General features: G+C 34.6%; 1 protein-coding gene across 4 annotated transcripts in view; it reads left to right on the top strand.

Annotated features, from left to right (window-relative positions):
• BOLL (boule homolog, RNA binding protein) overlaps positions 1 to 11,267 on the top strand; it is a 78,827-nt gene extending 67,560 nt beyond the window's left edge. The window contains exons 11-12 of one of the 4 annotated variants that reach the window (XR_008659626.2): positions 7,425 to 7,580; positions 11,137 to 11,267. Coding sequence is in view for 3 of the 4 variants with exons in the window: in XM_063644871.1 (XP_063500941.1) it covers positions 11,137 to 11,199 (63 nt within the window). In the remaining variant the exon portion in view is untranslated. Of the gene's footprint in view, positions 1 to 2,240; positions 3,934 to 7,424; positions 7,581 to 11,136 lie in introns of those variants that run through there. The other 3 variants (XM_063644871.1, XM_063644872.1, XM_055290116.2) reach the window with 3 other exon arrangements.
• Positions 11,268 to 17,834: the final 6,567 nt, after the last annotated feature.

Below are 17,834 nucleotides of genomic sequence, written 5' to 3'. Positions count from 1 at the left end.
CAGAGGTTGCAATGAGCTGAGATCATGCCATTGCACTCCAGCCTGGGCAAAAGAGTAAGACTGTCTCAGACAAAAACTTTAATAAGTGCACCCATGCAGTTCAAACCCATGTTGTTCAAGGGTCAGCTGTATTAATTTCTCTCTCCACTGCCAAATCCCTTTTCAAAGCTCTATTACTGCCTAATGAGATTACTATATATTTCTTTTCTTTTCTTTTTTTGAGACAGAGTCTCGCTCTGTTGCCCAGGCTGGAATGCAGTGGCGTGATCTTGACTCACTGCAAGCTCTGCCTCCCAGGTTCAAGCGATTCTCCTGCCTCAGCCTCCCGAGTAGCTGGGACTGCAGGCGTGCGCCACCACGCCTGGCTAGTTTTTCTATTTTTAGTAGAGACAGGGTTTCACCATATTAGCCAGGCTAGTCTCGAACTCCTGACCTCGTGATCCACCTGCTCAGCCTCCCAAAGTGCTGGGATTACAGGCGTAAGCCACAGCGCCCAGCCTGGGATTACTATATATTTCTTCAAGACTTCTACATCTTCACTTTCCATCTTTTAGTCATGCATAAAATCTGAATTTAGTTTTTTATCCAACATTAATTTTTCCCTTTTCCCCTCTTATCACTCTCATCAACTTTTAGCCACACTCTTACCATTAAATATTATATTCTCTGGCCGGGCGCAGTGGCTCATGCCTGTAATCCCAGCACTTTGGGAGGCCGAGGTGAGTGGATCTTCTGAGGTCAGGAGTTCGATACTAGCCTGAGCAACACAGTGAAACCCCGTCTCTACTAAAAATTCAAAAATTAGCCAGCCATGGTAGCATGCACCTGTAGTCCCAGCTACTCATGAGGCTGAGACAGGAGAATTGCTTGAACCCGGGAGGCGGAGGTTGCAGTGAGCTGAGATCATGCCACTACACTCCAGCCTGGGTGACAGACTGAGATATATTCTCTCATTTTCCCATATTTATCAACCTAAATTATTCATATATGAATATACTGAAGTTAGCACTGCTCCCTGTTCTCTCTAGCACAGTGAGCCTTTAACCAAGTAATTTCACATACATAAAACAGTTTGACTTCATATATCTTTATTTCCCCTGAGAGGACCAGTGTATACTGGGTTACAGCCAATAACCTCTAAGTAGTTAACTAGGTATGAATGGCTGTGTATTATCATAGTAGATTTTATTCATTCAGCAAATGCTTGTTGAGCACCTACCTTGTGTTTGCCATTATTCTAGACACTGGGAATACAGCTATGAACATTAGTAAATGGTACTGGATGGTATTAAACAGGCCAGGGAAATCTAGGCCAGTCTGTAGAGTTTGGTTTTAGCAAACCCAACAAATTTGAGCCACTAGAGCCATGCTGCTTCCAATATGGCACCCACTAGCCACATGAGGCTATTGAATTTCAATTTTAAATTAATTTAAATTAAATTAAAAATTCCGTTCTTGAGTTGCAACTAACCACATTTCAAGTGCTAAATAGCCACATGGGACTAGTGGCCACCATACTTGATAGTGTAGATATAAAACATCCCCATCAACATTGACTGTTCTATTGGACGGCACTGCTCTAGAGATAGTGGAACAAATATGGAAAATTTTGAGCCTATCCAAAATTTAAAGTATGTCTTAGGATAGCATGATTCCCTAAATTAGGAGCTGGCCTAGGCCCAAATTGCCAAAAAGGTAGTAGTAACTAGGTTGATTTTTTGACCCAAACTAGTATGAACAACAACAACAAAAAAATCCCAGAATGACACAGGTATATGGAATTCTTCTGAATTATACAGCATAAGTACCTGTATGCCTGTCCTACTTATGCCCACTTAGACGATACTTCTGGGTTTTGGACAGCGTTCTAAATAGCCTCCTGCCAAAAACACTATTACCCTTTTAAAAACAGGTTTTTAAGATCCACCTAATAGAAGGAAATGTTGTAACTCATAATCTGTGCTGACCCATCCCTCATTTTATTTACTCAACATTTATACTGTAACACTAGACTAGAGATTGTCTAATACAGATTCTAAGCTCTCAGAGAGCAGGTTTTCCTGAGTTCTGGAGCCCTCCTAATTGCTAGCCTCTCACTTTGTAACATTCTAATTTAATTGGTACCAAGGTTCTGCAAATATTTAGTGAATGTTGATTGATGGTCTGCACTCATCTGTTCTAACTTATCTTTTTTTTTTCCATTCAGTCTTCCTGATCTATATTTTCTCTTTACTTAACAGACAGTGTGGAGCATTCATTATTAAGACAATTGGGCAGCTCTAGTCCAGCTCAACTGATTTCTTGTCCAATGATCCTTGCGTGGCCGAGATCCAGCTTCAACGAACCAGCTAGAAGCTGCCCGTTGTGAAATTTAGTGTTAGTTAATACCTCACCATACTCAGTTATTCCACTATAAGCTGTCTAAATTTGATGAAATTTGCTTTTTCAGCTGTTCTACAAAATTATTTGGGTAGATGTGGCATGTTGGTTTTTTATGTGCTAACCTAACTGTAATGACCTTTTCTACAACATGTTTTATCCATTCCATAAATAATAACCACATTGGGAATAGTGAGGTGTCTTTTATTTTCTCTGCTTTGTGTTATTTTTTCTTATCAAACTATTAGATGTTATGTTTCATATTATTTTTTATTTTCATATTTAGGATAAGAATCATTTTTAATTATAATACTTTTAATACTTTCATATATTTTACAACAGTATACTATTTAATATTAATGACTTAATTCTATTTTTGCTTTGCTGTTTTGTCATTTAATATGCTTTTGTCTAATTTTTCATTCATTTATTACTGTTACTCCTTATTTAATTTTGCGTCTGCCATGGTTTTCAGAATCTGAATAGTATTTATATTTCTTTTTTTATAACATTTTCCAAATATTAGAAACACCATCAACATGATCAATAGTCTTGCCTTTTCATGTAATTTGACTATATTAAATTTTTTCTCCAATGTTTGAGACAATATTGAAATCTTCCTATAACATAATTTATTTGGTATCAAATTTTATAAAATATGGATCCACCTTTGGAATTTTGATAAAGAAGGGTTCATCTCTGACATGATCCCACAACATTGACTGAAATTCCAGCAAATTACTGTTCTTTGAATGCTTTAATCCTTAAACCTTTTCTTCTTATATGCAACCAATATATTCAATTATATATGTGATTAATTTTTAAAAGGGCAATTGTTTTCATAAAATGCAAAATTATTTTTTACACCAAAGGAAAATTTCAGATTCTGATTCTAAATCCGATTTTTACTATAAAATTGGAAAATAGATGGGAGGGGTGTCATTCATTTTTCAAAAGGTGCAGAACAAATCATAGGGGTTTTTAATCTCTAAAATTTCTACAGTAGTACAGGAAATATTCCTCTTTACATTCATTTGCAGTTCTTTCACTGACCTCCTAATTTTAGGTGGAGGGGGCAGGGGGAGCCATAAAAGTTGGTATTACCCTAATAAATCTATCTCTTTCCTCCCCTGTTTCAACCCCAAATGTATTCTACGCTCAGCAGCAGCAGTAGAAATAATAGGATATAGATCACAAAGGTTTTTCTGGTGAGCCAAATAGGGTGTTTTCTTTTGAAACCGTCATGAATATGTTTGCCAGTCAAATGGTTTCATGAGAACAGTAGAACCTTATGAATGTATACTAGCATACAAGGATCTCAAATACATTAATTATTCTCAGTTTTAGGAATGTAAATAGATTAAGTCCCACAATGAAATTTCAAAAGTTTTTGTTCTGTAAGTAAAAAATTACTAACCACTGATGTTCAAGATTTTCTTTTAATAGCACTATCCTTGAGAACCAAAAAGTTTATGTTTTGATTTTCAAATGTTAAACAAGATGCTATACAAATCCTGGACTGTTAATAAAAATTAATGACATATTATTGGATAAGGAATTTTGATGATAATTGATACCCAAGTGTGTTTCTTCCACAACCATACAGATTATATGCATACACATATATACATGTTTATATACATATATACACACATACATAATTTATACATATGCACTTTCTTAGAATTTAGCTTTATTTTGAGAAGCTAATAAAAATTTTGGAGTTTGACAATCTGAATAAATGGAGGATATCATTCAGCCTTCTTCATGGCCTAGCTTAATAGCCCAAACATGTTACTTTTTTTTTTTTTTTTTTTAAGAGACAGTCTTGCTCTGGACCCCAGGTTGGAATGCAGTTATGCGATCATGGCTCACTGTGACCTCAAACTCCTGGGCGTAAGCCAATCTTTCACCTCAGCCTCCCTAGTAGCTAGGATTACAGGCATGCACCACCACACCCAGCTAATTTTTTATTTTTTGTAGAGACAGGGTCTTACTAGGTTCCCCAAGCTGGTCTCAAACTCCTGGGCTCAAGTGATCCTACTACTTTGGCCATCCAAAGTGCTGAGATTACAGGCGTGAACCATTGTACCCGGCCCCACACATGTTACTTCTAAAAACAGATAGACTGAGAGAACAAAAATTCTCCTTACATATACTAAGTAAAGCCCATTTTATTTATTTCTATTTTGTAGTATATCTCTGATAATTTTGAAAATTAAGGTTTTACTTAGGACCCATTTTGAAAGGCCAATCTGAAGAAATTATCTGAAATTCACTGGGTGTTAGAATAAAATGGATAATACAGATATTCGTACATGTACCAAAATCACAAGGTAATAACTTTGCAGCCTGTTTTCCAAAAATCTCTAATACAATCAGAGATAGAAAGATGGTAACAGGTCAAAAGATAAAGAATCTTGGGAAATTAGGCTTTAACTTTCTCTGTCAGCTGATTTCAGAAGGATGGCTTGGAAAGAGGTATGATTTAGTTTAAAACAGATTGCTTTATAAATTTCCACCAACAAGAACAGTACAATTATTTTCAAACAAATTTATACATGATAACCCCCATATGTAGGAGTGTGTTTCCTGGATTTATGCTACACTTAACTATAAAATAATGATTTGGGGTCACACATAAAAATTATTTGTATCTTTCCCAGAAATTGCACTTCAATAGAATTAAAATACAGAATCAAAGGACGTTAGGAGGGCATCCAATACAACTTCAATATCATGCTTCAACATGTTCTTTGTTACTGTAATAAATGGTTGGCCTCTAGATCTGTAGTTTGACTCCAATTTATCCTGAAATCCCTAAAAGTGGCAAAGAGGAAAATTTTACCCAAAGAATGAATATAAATAATATTCATAATTGGTGCTGTTTCTTTCAACTCTATTCAGTGTTTTTATCCCTGTGCATAAGTCCTTAAAAATATCGCATCAGCTTTGTCCTTACATGTTGAATACCACTCTCTGATTAGCAACTACAGTGGCTGCTGTTTGTTGGGCTTACTCTTCCCTTTGAAATACAGGAGTGTGAGAAGTGACCTCTCTATACTTAGAGACCAAAGTCCCTCACTTCCTCCCCTGCCAAGAGTCTTCTCACTTCAGGAGATAAGCAACAGTTGGTGGTTGGTCATCAGAGAAAATTTTGGGGACCTAGATCCTCACACCTCTTGGGATGTACCCATAAGAGTCTGGTATACCCTTAGGCCTGAAGAGAGAATGTCTAAGAAGAAAGTTCTTTGATTAGACTCCTACTTTTTTCTTCTCCATTTCTTCCTGCATGAGATGGTGAAGATAAAAACACATCTCTAAGAGTTTTTATTTCCTGGGAAAAAAATATCATTTTAAAAGATGGTAGTTTTGTGTTGTTATTTTGTTTTATAATGAGTCAGGTTTCTTTCCAGAGGTATAAAGCCTTCAAAGTAACTGCCCCTAATGTCTTAATATTTATTTTCTCCCTTTACTAACCACTGACAAGTTTTGTGGCATTCTCTCTATACCTTTGTCTTTGATAGGTTTTATTCCTTTAAAAAGTATTTGTGAAGGCTGGGTCTATCATATAATCTATGCGTTATCTCAGTAAAGTATTTTCTCCATCAAATGGGACTTGTGGTATTTACATTAATAGTGGCTTTACTTTCACTCATGAAGCATTTGAGATAAAAACATTTCTAAGTTCATCCTTCAATATGTCATAGTATTTGAATTTCAGATGCCCACTGGGGTACAATTGCTCATGTCATCATTCATTCTGTTTTTTTAATTAATCTAATGGAATATAGTCATCTGAAACCTGAGGCTTTGTGATAATCTATAGTGAAGTCCTTTTATAGAAATATCTTGATGATTAGAGCTTTTATGTAACTATATTATATATATTATATATATACACAAATATATATGTATGCATAAATGTATAGATATAAAGAAGTATAACAGAAAACACGTTAATTAGAACAGACAATATTATTGTAATATTACTTATTAACAAGTAGTGTGGCACCTATTCTAGGTGTCTGGACTGGGAATCTGAGGCTAGCGACATGTTCTAATTTTTTAACAGGTGAGTTTTTGCAGCTTTATCTAACAGCTATCATTCCATCCCTTTGTAGAGGGTATCAAAAAAGCAACTGATAAATCCCATCTAATTAATGGATCAAAATTCTGTGGACTTATTTCTAGTTTAGGGGGAACTGACCAACATCTGATTTTTGAGAAATATAAAAGTCTGAATTCCTTGTTAAGATTTAGTTCTTGGCCAGGTGCAGTGGCTCACATCTGTAATTCCAGCACTGTGGGAGGCCAAGGCAGGTGGATCATGAGGTCAGGAGATCGAGACCATCCCGGCCAACATGGTGAACCCCCATCTCTACTGAAATACAAAAAACTAGCCAGGTGTGGTGGTGCACGCCTGTAGTCCCAGCTACTCAAAAGGCTGAGGCAGAGGAATCGCTTGAAGCCGGGAGGCAGAGATTGCAGTGAGCCAAGATCACACCACTGCACTCCAGCCTGGTGACAGAGCAAGATTCCATCTCAAAAACAAAAACAAAAACAAAACAAAAAAAAAAGATTTAGTTCTTCGTGCATCAAATGTTTAAGTGGTGGTTTCCTACAGAACTGGAGTATATGTATTTGTTTGTATTGGTAGGCTAAAGCATTATTTATTTTTTCCCCTACCCCCCAGTGAATAAATTACTTTGTTATCTTAGTAACCATATTAAAAACAGCAATGGAGAATTCAGGACACCTTTTCGTATCACCTTCAGTGCACACAGGCTCCCTTAGCCCCACTGTGCCATGTGAATATTATGGTTATGCCATGATATGGGAAAAGTTTAGAAAGCTGAAGAAAAGATAATGTGTTTTTTTTTTGATGGGACTTTTTGAAGTTAAACACTTTTTTTAAAGATTCAAACTTTGATTTGGGATATAAACCTAACACTCTACAACTCATTTAATCCATTCACTTGCTTCATGAAAATTACTTTCTAAATCACTGTCACCTTTGCTTAAATTTTGTATATCCATTACAGAGAATTCAGCTTTCCTTATTTTCTTCTAAATGATGAATTATTTGGAGAAACATCCAGAATTCATTCTAAATGTCATTTCTTCATATAAATCATCCAGTTGGTCTTTCCTTATTAAACATCCTTCAAGCCAAACATCTTCATACATGCTAGCTAAAGGTAAGTAACAGTACAGTTTTTACTGACATGATTTAATCTCGGGTCATGCAGTTTCAAAAGAAATCTCATCTTTATTTAAATAAAGTACAATTCGTTCTATTAAAGTAAGACAGACTTACAATTACAGTCTGCCTGAATAGGGTCATGTGTAGTAACGTAACTACATCTTTTGTCAGAACTGATTACATCCTTAGACACATGCCAAGTTCCAATGTAATTATTAGTTTAACCTTCTCTGAAACAACATTATATGGACTCAGAATTAGGAGTCCTTCTTCTCCAACACATATTTCCTCTTGAATCTCACCCCCACCTGCATTGATGAGCAGCAGACTTGATTTTTATTATCTTTATAGAAATCAAGGTGATTCACCTATAGACGAGGTCCTCTGATGTTTCATCAGTCATATCAAATTCTGCTTTAACTTCTCCTTCTATTAGTCAGCCAGTTCTTGACTTTGCTGATCTCTGCTCAGAGATCTTATATGGGGTAATCATCTACTTATCATCCAAATATGAATACTTGAGAAAGGGGGCACCAAAAAGAATTAAAATTACATATTTTTTGAAATATGTGTTTATTGGCCAACAAAGAAGTTTGCCATATTAATAAGCCTATAAAATCGTTCTATTCAAAAACTGTTTTTCAAAACTAAAATTCTAGTAATACAGTAAGTGTAAGCCTAGACTGTCTCAGGGAAATTGGAATATAGCTAACCCTATTAATATATTACACAATAAATGTAACATTAAATCAGGATCAAAAAGTATGGCCTAAAAAGGGATTAAGCTATAGGGCCTAGGGCTGGACTGCTTTATTAGTTTAACCCTTGAAGCTTTATGGTTTCCAGTTTAGCCAGTGAGTGATACAGCTATATAAACAGATTGACTTATGTTTAGATATAAGCCTATTTTCCTATGTTATAAATATGAAATCATAGAATTATATAATTTAAGGACTCAAATAGGATCCCAGAGATCCTATTATCCCTTACTTTATATATGAAGAAACAGAGTCTATAACTATGGAATAGTCTTAAGATACTAGTCTTGAAATTTTGGTCACTTAACCTGTGTTCACTGTTCTACAGAAAAGCTTTGCTTACATCATTGAAGATTGTTCAAAGTCCATGATAATATTCCAAGTAAAAATGGTATTAACTTTGTTGATGATGTGCTGTAAAGTCCTGCTTAAAATACCACGTTTTTTCCAACTATATTATTTCAAAACAAGAGTAATACCTTATATTTATATAGCACCTTACAATGTACAAGCACTTCACATGCATTATCTCATTTTATCCACTCAATATTTTTGTGAGATAATCAGGCACTTTTTTGTGACAGAAGTGAAGCTCAGAAAAGTTAAGAGAATTTCCCAAGGTGACATTACTATTAAGTGTTAGAACTCAGAACTTTTTTTTACTAATAAATGGTCACCTGTAAGGAAGCAAGTGATTTCTGGGAAGTGGTGGTGGGAGGAGGGTAGGAGAAAGTTCCTTAACACAATGCTTTTCAAAAATAATTTTTGTCCCACCCAAGAGTTATGGACCATCTTTCATTGAATCACCAAAATTAAATCTAACTCAGATAAATATCTGTTCTAATCCCTTTAGCATCCGGGAATCTGAATCAGAAAAATATTTCACTTCTAAAAAAAAGAAACAAATTGTGATAAACATAAAACTGTTTAATCCTGCTTTTATCAAGTAACCTAAATATGAACCAGTTTTCTAACCAAAATAGTGGAAATAAATTACCCCAGAATTTAATTTTCTTTAAAAGCGTTGTGCAAGTCAGCGTTCTGGGAAATATAAGAAGGAACACAGCATGAGAAGAAAGAACTTCTAAGGTATCCCAGAAAAACTTTAATCCCTGCTATAGCAGAAGATACCTAGAGGCTGTGCCGTGACCTCTTTGTATATTGGGAACATGGCACATTTCCACTGCTTATGAAAGAATAAAGTTCACCAAAAATAAATGTTATTTTTCTTCTTTCTTCCTTTCAATTTTTCTTGCTAATTGCCACAATGTAGGCATGTATCAGTCTTAGTACAGGCCCTCCATGTAGAATTTGCTATTTTGGGAAAGGGTTATTCTAGTTTAGTTTTCCTTTTTATATCCTAATGACAGGTACCAGACTTTTTATACTGATAAAACTTGGATGTGGCTCTAAGGTAAATGGGTCATTATCATAATTGTCCACTGAAGTATTTTTAGCTCAAAAATTATAACAGTGCCTAAGGTTAAAATAGTCTGATGTCATTGGAGTGAATTTTTTTCACAACACTGATTTTGATAAACCACCTTTAACTTATTATTAAAATACATCATAAATGTGTTTCTTTCCTAGTTGGTAGACTATTTTATAACTTCACAAGCGATAATTGTGCATTTACACAGAGAGCTTATTCATACTGCTTTAAGATACTTGATAAGAATAAACTCTCTGTGTAATTGCACAATTTAAAACACTCGACCCTAGAGTTATCTAGGTCTTATATACCATGAGAAATTATCCATTGTTTTTATTACTTACTCCTGATACTTACCTATTCCAGCAGTGGCAAATTGATTGTTGGTAGACATGCTCAATGCTTTGGTAAGTCAGCAGAGTGGCCTACGTACCTAAATCATGGAAATTACAATATATAATGAAACATACCTCTTTACAAAAATTTTGCCTTTTACCTTAGAATCTTTAGCTCATTTCCCTTAACTATGTAAGTCCCTAGTTAAGTTTTTGGAAAAACTAACAGAACACTTAGTATTAAATTTCTGTTATTAGATGCAGGCCGGGCAGTTGATTTGGCCTAAGTGCTACTTCAAAAGTTGTGTTCATCTTTATGAAGTTAACCCCACCTCCTTGATGCTTGCATTCTTCTTCAATCATAACTCAAATCACTTAAAGCAGGCAGGGAAAATTACAAGATTTTTAGGTAAAAGGATTTGGTTACATCTTGACTCCTGAAGTAAGCATTTATTCATTATGGATGGCTTAACTGAAATTTCCTATTCTCAGTTTCTTGAGCAAAACAATATCTCAAAGGCTTCTTATGTTCAGCAGTGGATCGAATAAAAATCATTTGTTGGGACACAGAGTCTATTCGTTGCATGTTTTAACAGGATGTTACTCTATTAACATGAAGTGGTATATTAATAATTCTCTGATTTTTCTCTGGATAGTTGCTTTATTACCTATCAGATCTCATCTTAATTTTGTGTATCATAAGTTCATAAATCTTTTTTTCAACAAATCTTTACCAAAGTTCAGGGATGATACAAAGAAAGCATAACCTAATAGTTTAGAAATACCACTGGATGTGGCGTCAGATCCCTTGAAGTGAGTCTCTTTTTATAGCCCTAGAATGCCTCCTTGTCCAGCAGCAGGTTATAAGGTCACCTACTTTTTCTAGCGGGAATTTCCTAAAACACACCTTCTCTCCGCAGAATCCAGGCCCAGTTAATCTGATGTTTTAAATCTTTCCCAAGTAATTATAAAATTAGAGCCATTTAAAATGCATTAAACCTTAATTTTCTTTAAATCTCTTAATAGGAACCAAGGTTACATTCTGTGAGAAGCTTTTCTCAGCCTTCGTCTGTAGGTTTGAAACCTTGATATTCTCAAAGCCCACACCTTCATCCTAGAAAAGATTTCAGAGCAGAGGATTCAATTCTTACTCCACCTTCCTCTACTGATTCTGTTAAGTAGAATCTTGGATAACTGTTTTGTCCAATAATAAAAAACAACTAGCCCCATATATGATCTGGTAACAAATATGAGGGTTTGGATGTGCTTAAGGTTAAATGTTTTTGCTTTTTTAAGAGAATTAAAGAAATCTTAGTAACCAGAACATTGGAGATGCAGGATAAACTTAATGTTTCCTTTATTCATTCACACACTTAAGTAACATAGACTTATAACCTGTAACAAATAGAACAAAGTTTACACCTATAAGACAACAAAAATGTTGAGTTTGAAAAATTTAGTTATTATCTGGCTATTTTGTCAACATGATAATTTCATATACAACCACGTACAAACATCTTTGGTGTTTAGATTTTTCCCTTTTATTCCAGCTGTTTCATATTTGTAGACATAGCCATGGCATGTACAGAATATGTGTAGCAACAGGCCATTTGTATAATATAGTACAGTTGAAAAAAAAAAGCCCTATCTTGCTAGGGAGATATGTCAAGTAGATTCTAGTTTCCACATTATTTTGATTTTACTGTATTTAACTTTGTATATATTTTACATGTATTAAATGTTTTGATGAAACATTTCAAACTCTAAGTTTATATTAGAAATGTTGGCAAACATTAGTATCTATAAAGTATAATCTGTATATATATAAAAATCCAGAAATCTACCATATTTTTATTTTATACCAATTACAATGGCCAAAGTTTACACTATTCTTAAACATACTTAATGATTATCTGGATTATCACCATATCTATTTTTGGCCCTCTTTTGCCATCCATACGTGAAGTATAAAGATCCTTATTCCCTATGGCATCTTTTTTTTTTTTTTTTTGAGACGGAGTCTGGCTCTGTAGCCCAGGCCAGAGTGCAATGGCGCAATCTCGGCTCACTGCAAGCTCCACCTCTCAGGTTCGTTCACACCATTCTCCTGCCTCAGCCTCCCGAGTAGCTGGGACTACAGCCACCCGCCACTACTCCCGGCTAATTTTTTGTATTTTTAGTAGAGACGGGGTTTCAGCGTGTTAGCCAGGATGGTCCCGACCTCCTGACCTCGTGATCTGCCCGCCTCGGCCTCCCAAAGTGCTGGGATTACAGGCATTGAGCCACCGCGCATATTTCACCTTTTACATACAAAGAAGCTATGATTGTCTGCTTTTACAGAATTAGAGAAGCTTTTTACAATTGAAAAATGCCACTCTAACTAGAACATTTTAAAATTAAATAACTGCCACAGTAACTTTTCTTTAAATATTGCCTGTTTAATATATATCCCAACTTTCTTCTGTAAAAACATTATACTCCTTTTATAGAAGATTAGATTAATAAAACAATAAAAATAAGTTACATAAATAAGCAATATTTATATTGACTACATGAAAATTTATTCTGGCCTTTAATAAAATTCGATTGCACAATACTAGGAAATACTAGGATTTTGCTATTTTAATTTCACATCCATTCTAAGATCTAAAGTTGATTTGTACTTCTGTTGGGGAAGAATAAGAATTATATATAAAAAATCTTCTCATAATATTAGGAAGATAACCCAATAATAACTTCAGGTGATTTTATTTTACCTTGTCATAAAAGATAATGTACTAATGTTTCTGAGCTCAAATATTTGGATTAAGGAATAAAATGTAATAGCATAGTTACATTAAAGAATATTTTGGCACACCCTAAGGCCACTCCATCTATTTAATTTTTTTTTCCTGCAGTTTTTTTGTTCTGTTTTGGTTTTTTCTTTTGTTGTGATACGAAGTCTCACCCTTGTCCCCGAGGCTGGATTGCAATGCCGCAATCTTGGCTCACTGCAACCTCTGCCTCCCAGGTTCAAGTGATTCTCCTGCCTCAGCCTCCCGAGTAGCTACGATTACAGGCGCCTGCCACCACGCCCGGCTAATTTTGTATTTTTAATAGAGACAGGGTTTCACCATGTTGGCAAGGCTGGTCTCAAACTCCTGATCTCAGGTGATCCACCCGCCTCAGCCTCCCAAAGTGCTGGGATTACAGGCCTGAGTTCTGCAGTTATTTTTATTTATTTTTTATTTTTTTATTTTAATTTTATTTTATTTTATCTTATTTTACTTTATTTGAGACTGAGTCTCGCTCTGTTGCACAGGCTGGAGTGCAGTGGAGCCATCTCGGCTCACTGCAAACTCCACTTCCCAGGTTCATGCCATTCTCCTGCCTTAGCCTCCCCAGTAGCTGGGACTACAGGCGCCCGCCACCACGCCCAGCTAATTTTTTTGTATTTTTAGTAGAGATGGGGTTTTGCCATGTTAACCAGGATGGTCTCTATCTCCTGACCTTGTGATCCACCTGCCTCGGCCTCCCGAAGTGCTAGGATTACAGGCATGAGCCAGCACGCCCAGCTAGTTATTTTTAAAGTAACATGCTGTGTAGGACAAGCCCAGTAGAGTGTTATTAGAGCCCTAGTCAAAATATCATGAAACAATCTATTTCATATTCAGCTTGTCTGATGTTTTCAGCATACATGTTAATCCTATATTTATTATTCAGGCTTATTCAAGTGTACAACAAGGCATTTTTGTTCCACACCATCTGTAAATTTTAAGAGTCTGAGAGTCATTGTATATTAGTTCAAGAAAGATTGATATCGAAGTGTTTTTCTTAGCTAATTTATTTTAGGCAGTTGGCTCTTTACCAAAATGTATTGATGTGCTTCCACATTACTTTCGTTCAGTTCTACAAATATTATATATTACTTTATTTCTCACTCCAAACTATAAAGTACAGAAGAACAGAGATGGTAGGAAAATGTATTAATGTATTGCCCCCAAAAAACTTACTCTGCTTAAATTGTGATATTTGGCTCTTATTTTGTAATATAACATATCCATGATAGCAAAAATACCTTTAATAACTATAAAAGATCAATGCTTTAACTTTTAATTATCAACATCATTTTTATAAATCATGGTATAAAAATGAATGAAGATACCGAGACTAAACTCTCATCTTTAACCTCATATAGCTGTGAAACAACACAATGATAGTATATAAACGTTTCATTAATATAAAAAGTATTGCCTAAAAAGCATACCTTTTTTTCCTTTGATGTTTTGGAGAAAACATCTAAAGGATGATAATTTTAAAGTATTCATTAACAATTTGAGATTATTTTAATACAATGTGTATTAATTGCTAATCACACTCAGGATCTTTGCTTTTAACATGTCTAATTTTGATACCAAAATAAAGCTACACAATATTCATTTATATATTTGTAGCAACACATAAAAGAAATTTCCTAAAATCCTTATTAGTATCTGAACTATTACGCAAAATATTTTAAAAGATACTAATACGTGTAAATTTTTCCTGCCCTATATAGGTACCCACATACTGACTTCAGTTAACCTGTTAGCATTATTTTATTCAGGCTATTTCCAACTGTCTGTGAGAATAGCTTTCAATTAAAGTAACATATTTAATATCCTAATGTTGTCTATTTCCTTATGTCTAAGGAAAAATTAAAATAAATGCAGCAACAATCCTATGTTTACCAAATAGATTTTCATGCTTACACCCTATAGCTGTTTAGACAATTTATTTAAAACTCTTGAGCTCAGACTCACCTACCTACCTTCACATACTGAATATTTAAACATCTACCTCAACCAACTTACCAATGATGAGTTTCAATAACTTGGTTTAACTTGGGTATTCCCCTTCTCTCTACTCCGTGTTAAGCAATAAGATTTCACTATTTTTCCTATGTTTTTCTAACTGGTGTCATACTGATTCCAATTTTTACAATAGCTACACAGTTATACATTTATATTTTATGCCTCAGTGCTGATAGATCCACTTTTAGATCATCTCCATGGATTATGGAAAAAGAAAGAAGTGCTACATATTCTCCTTAAGCTAAAAAACTAATTTTAGGATATCAGTTACAACCAAAAGTGTTTTACTTAAAATTTGTTACGAATTAACTACCTTCTAGAGGCTGATTTTTATGTACGTAACATTTAAATAAGAAAAAACTTACTATTTTGAGGACTATTATTATTTTTTGTAGTAGGTTAAACAATATCACAATGAATGTTAAAAATATTTCCTTTATAGCCAAGCCAAAAACTACTTTTTTCAACTCTTAAAATGGCATGAAAATGCAATCATCAGCTTTCATGCAATTAACCATATATATTTTCAAAAATTTGCTTATGTTAGTACTTACAATTTTATTCTATAAATCAATAGGCTTCTCACACATTTTAACTTGATATAATAGTCCAGTAATTACTTATAAAATCAAACAGAACTCAGTACTGTTTTGCTTTTTATTTAAATATAGGATGTTTCTGTAAAATAAATTTTATAGAAATTTAAATATAAAAAATTAATGCAGTAACTTCAATTTACCAAAATTGAAGACTCTTTACGAAAGCCTTTATAGGCCGGGAGCGGTGGCTCACGCCTGTAATCCCAGCACTTTGGGAGGCCTTTCTTACCTTACAAGGTCAGGAGTTCAAGACCAGCCTGGCCAAGATGGTGAAACCCCGTCTCTACTAAAAATACAAAAATTAGCCGGGCACGGTGGCAGGTGCCTATAATCCCAGCTACTCGGGAGGCTGAGGCAGGAGAATTGCTTGAACTCAGGGGGCAGAGGTTGCAGTGAGCCGAGATCATGCCACTGCACTCCAGCCTAGGCAACAGAGTGAGACTTCATCTCAAAAAAAAAAAAAAAAAAAGAGAGAGAGAGAAAGCCTTTATAAATTCCTTAAGTGAGTTTTAAAGGTAATCTAAAATATGCTATCCAGGACATTTTGTATGATCTATCAATCTGATTCTGTCAAAAAGTCATAACCTGCCATACCAAAAAAAAAAACCTGAAAAAGCACCCATCCTGCTTTGCTATGGGACTATACTGCTTGCATTTAGACAGAATCCTGAAAAAATTATTTAAACATGGAATAAAAATATAGGCCTTCCTGGCCTTCCAAGTTAGCAAGAACTTTAATGCCTTTTGATATTTTTTTAAATACATTTTAGATGATAGCTAAGAGACCTATATAAAAATAAGATTCAACACATTTCTTCAAAGACACATCATGTCCAACAAAATAGCTACACTTCAGAAAAAATGTAAAATACAGCATTATGTATTCATTATGCAATTCATAGTAAAGTCTCTTAGTTTGGGGGTATAAGAGCTTATCTCAACTGTGATATGAGGTGTTTAATTTACCAGGAATTATCCAATCTGTGGCATTTTAGCTAACAGGGTGGTATTTGCTTTGGTAACAACCACAGTCAAGGGTATTTAATCTGGTTTCTGCAGGCTTGTTAGGAAAGATATAAGAATACAGTAATAAATGTTTGATAAATTCATAGAACTTAAATTGTTAATAAATGGATGTCATATTAATAAGTTCATTTGTATTAAAACTGTATGTATGAAAAAGTTTCAGTGTTTGTGGCCTCTAATAAAATTCTCTGGCTTTGTTACTATAATAGTTAATTCAAATAAAACTTTTGAATGTTGATGTTTTCATGTTCAGAGATAAATATATATTTAAATAATTAGTAAAATATCATTAAAAAATACTTAGATTCATGAATTTATGACTATATACTTTCACTTAGAGAACTGCTGGATTCTAGAAATTGGAACATCATTCTAAAATTAAGAAACAAAATAAAACAAGGACAAACAAAAATAGGGACTATACAGTTATTTAAAATTTTAACAATTTGCACAGCACATATAAGCAGGTTTAGGATATAAAGAAAATACTAAAAGCAAAAGTGAAATATACCATATTTCATGATAAAGGTTAAGTATATTTTTCTGAATTTCTATTTTGGCACTCATCAGTTTCATAATCTGGCTATCAACAAACAGGTTCCTCATCTTGAAACACTAACTGATGTATTTCAGTTCAAGGTTCTTATTTGGACTTTTCATCTTCAGATCTTTAAATCTCATTATGCTACTTCCTCTTCCCCACAATACTTAAAACCATGCCCTCAGTATATACACATTGACTGATTGTGGTGTTGGTACTAAAGGTGGTGCTAAGGCTTTGGCATTAACACAAGATTGAGTCCCAGGCTCTCCCGTTTTACAAGCTGTATAACCCTAGCCAAGTTGCTTAATCTCTGTACCTCAGTTTCTCATTAGCCCATTTATGCCTAGTGTTCCATTATTGGAACGCCAAGCATGTGGGGGTTATTTTATATCCTGCTCAAGGTCTTTGCCAAGGTCTGAATGCAAAAATTCAAAAAATTGCAACCTCAGGCATAAATGGGTTAAACACAAGAAGAGTACCTCAAGGCGCTGAGTACCTCAAGGGAAAAATAAATGAGAGAACACAAATAAGGAATACAGAACTGTTGGTTCTCTCCCCTCAACTTATTACTGAACTAACAGAAAATTTGGCAAAATTATGGCCATGTGATTCCCCCCTTTTAGTAACCCACTGAGAGGACTTACTGAATAGGTATATTTGGCTGACAGTTATATTCAGAAAGCAAGCTGTTATTTTCACACAGGTATAGATGGAAAAAGACAA

This window comes from Symphalangus syndactylus, chromosome 8, assembly GCF_028878055.3.
Source record: "Symphalangus syndactylus isolate Jambi chromosome 8, NHGRI_mSymSyn1-v2.1_pri, whole genome shotgun sequence".
Taxonomy (NCBI): Eukaryota; Metazoa; Chordata; class Mammalia; order Primates; family Hylobatidae; genus Symphalangus; species Symphalangus syndactylus.
This window is presented reverse-complemented; position numbering and strand designations above follow the sequence as displayed.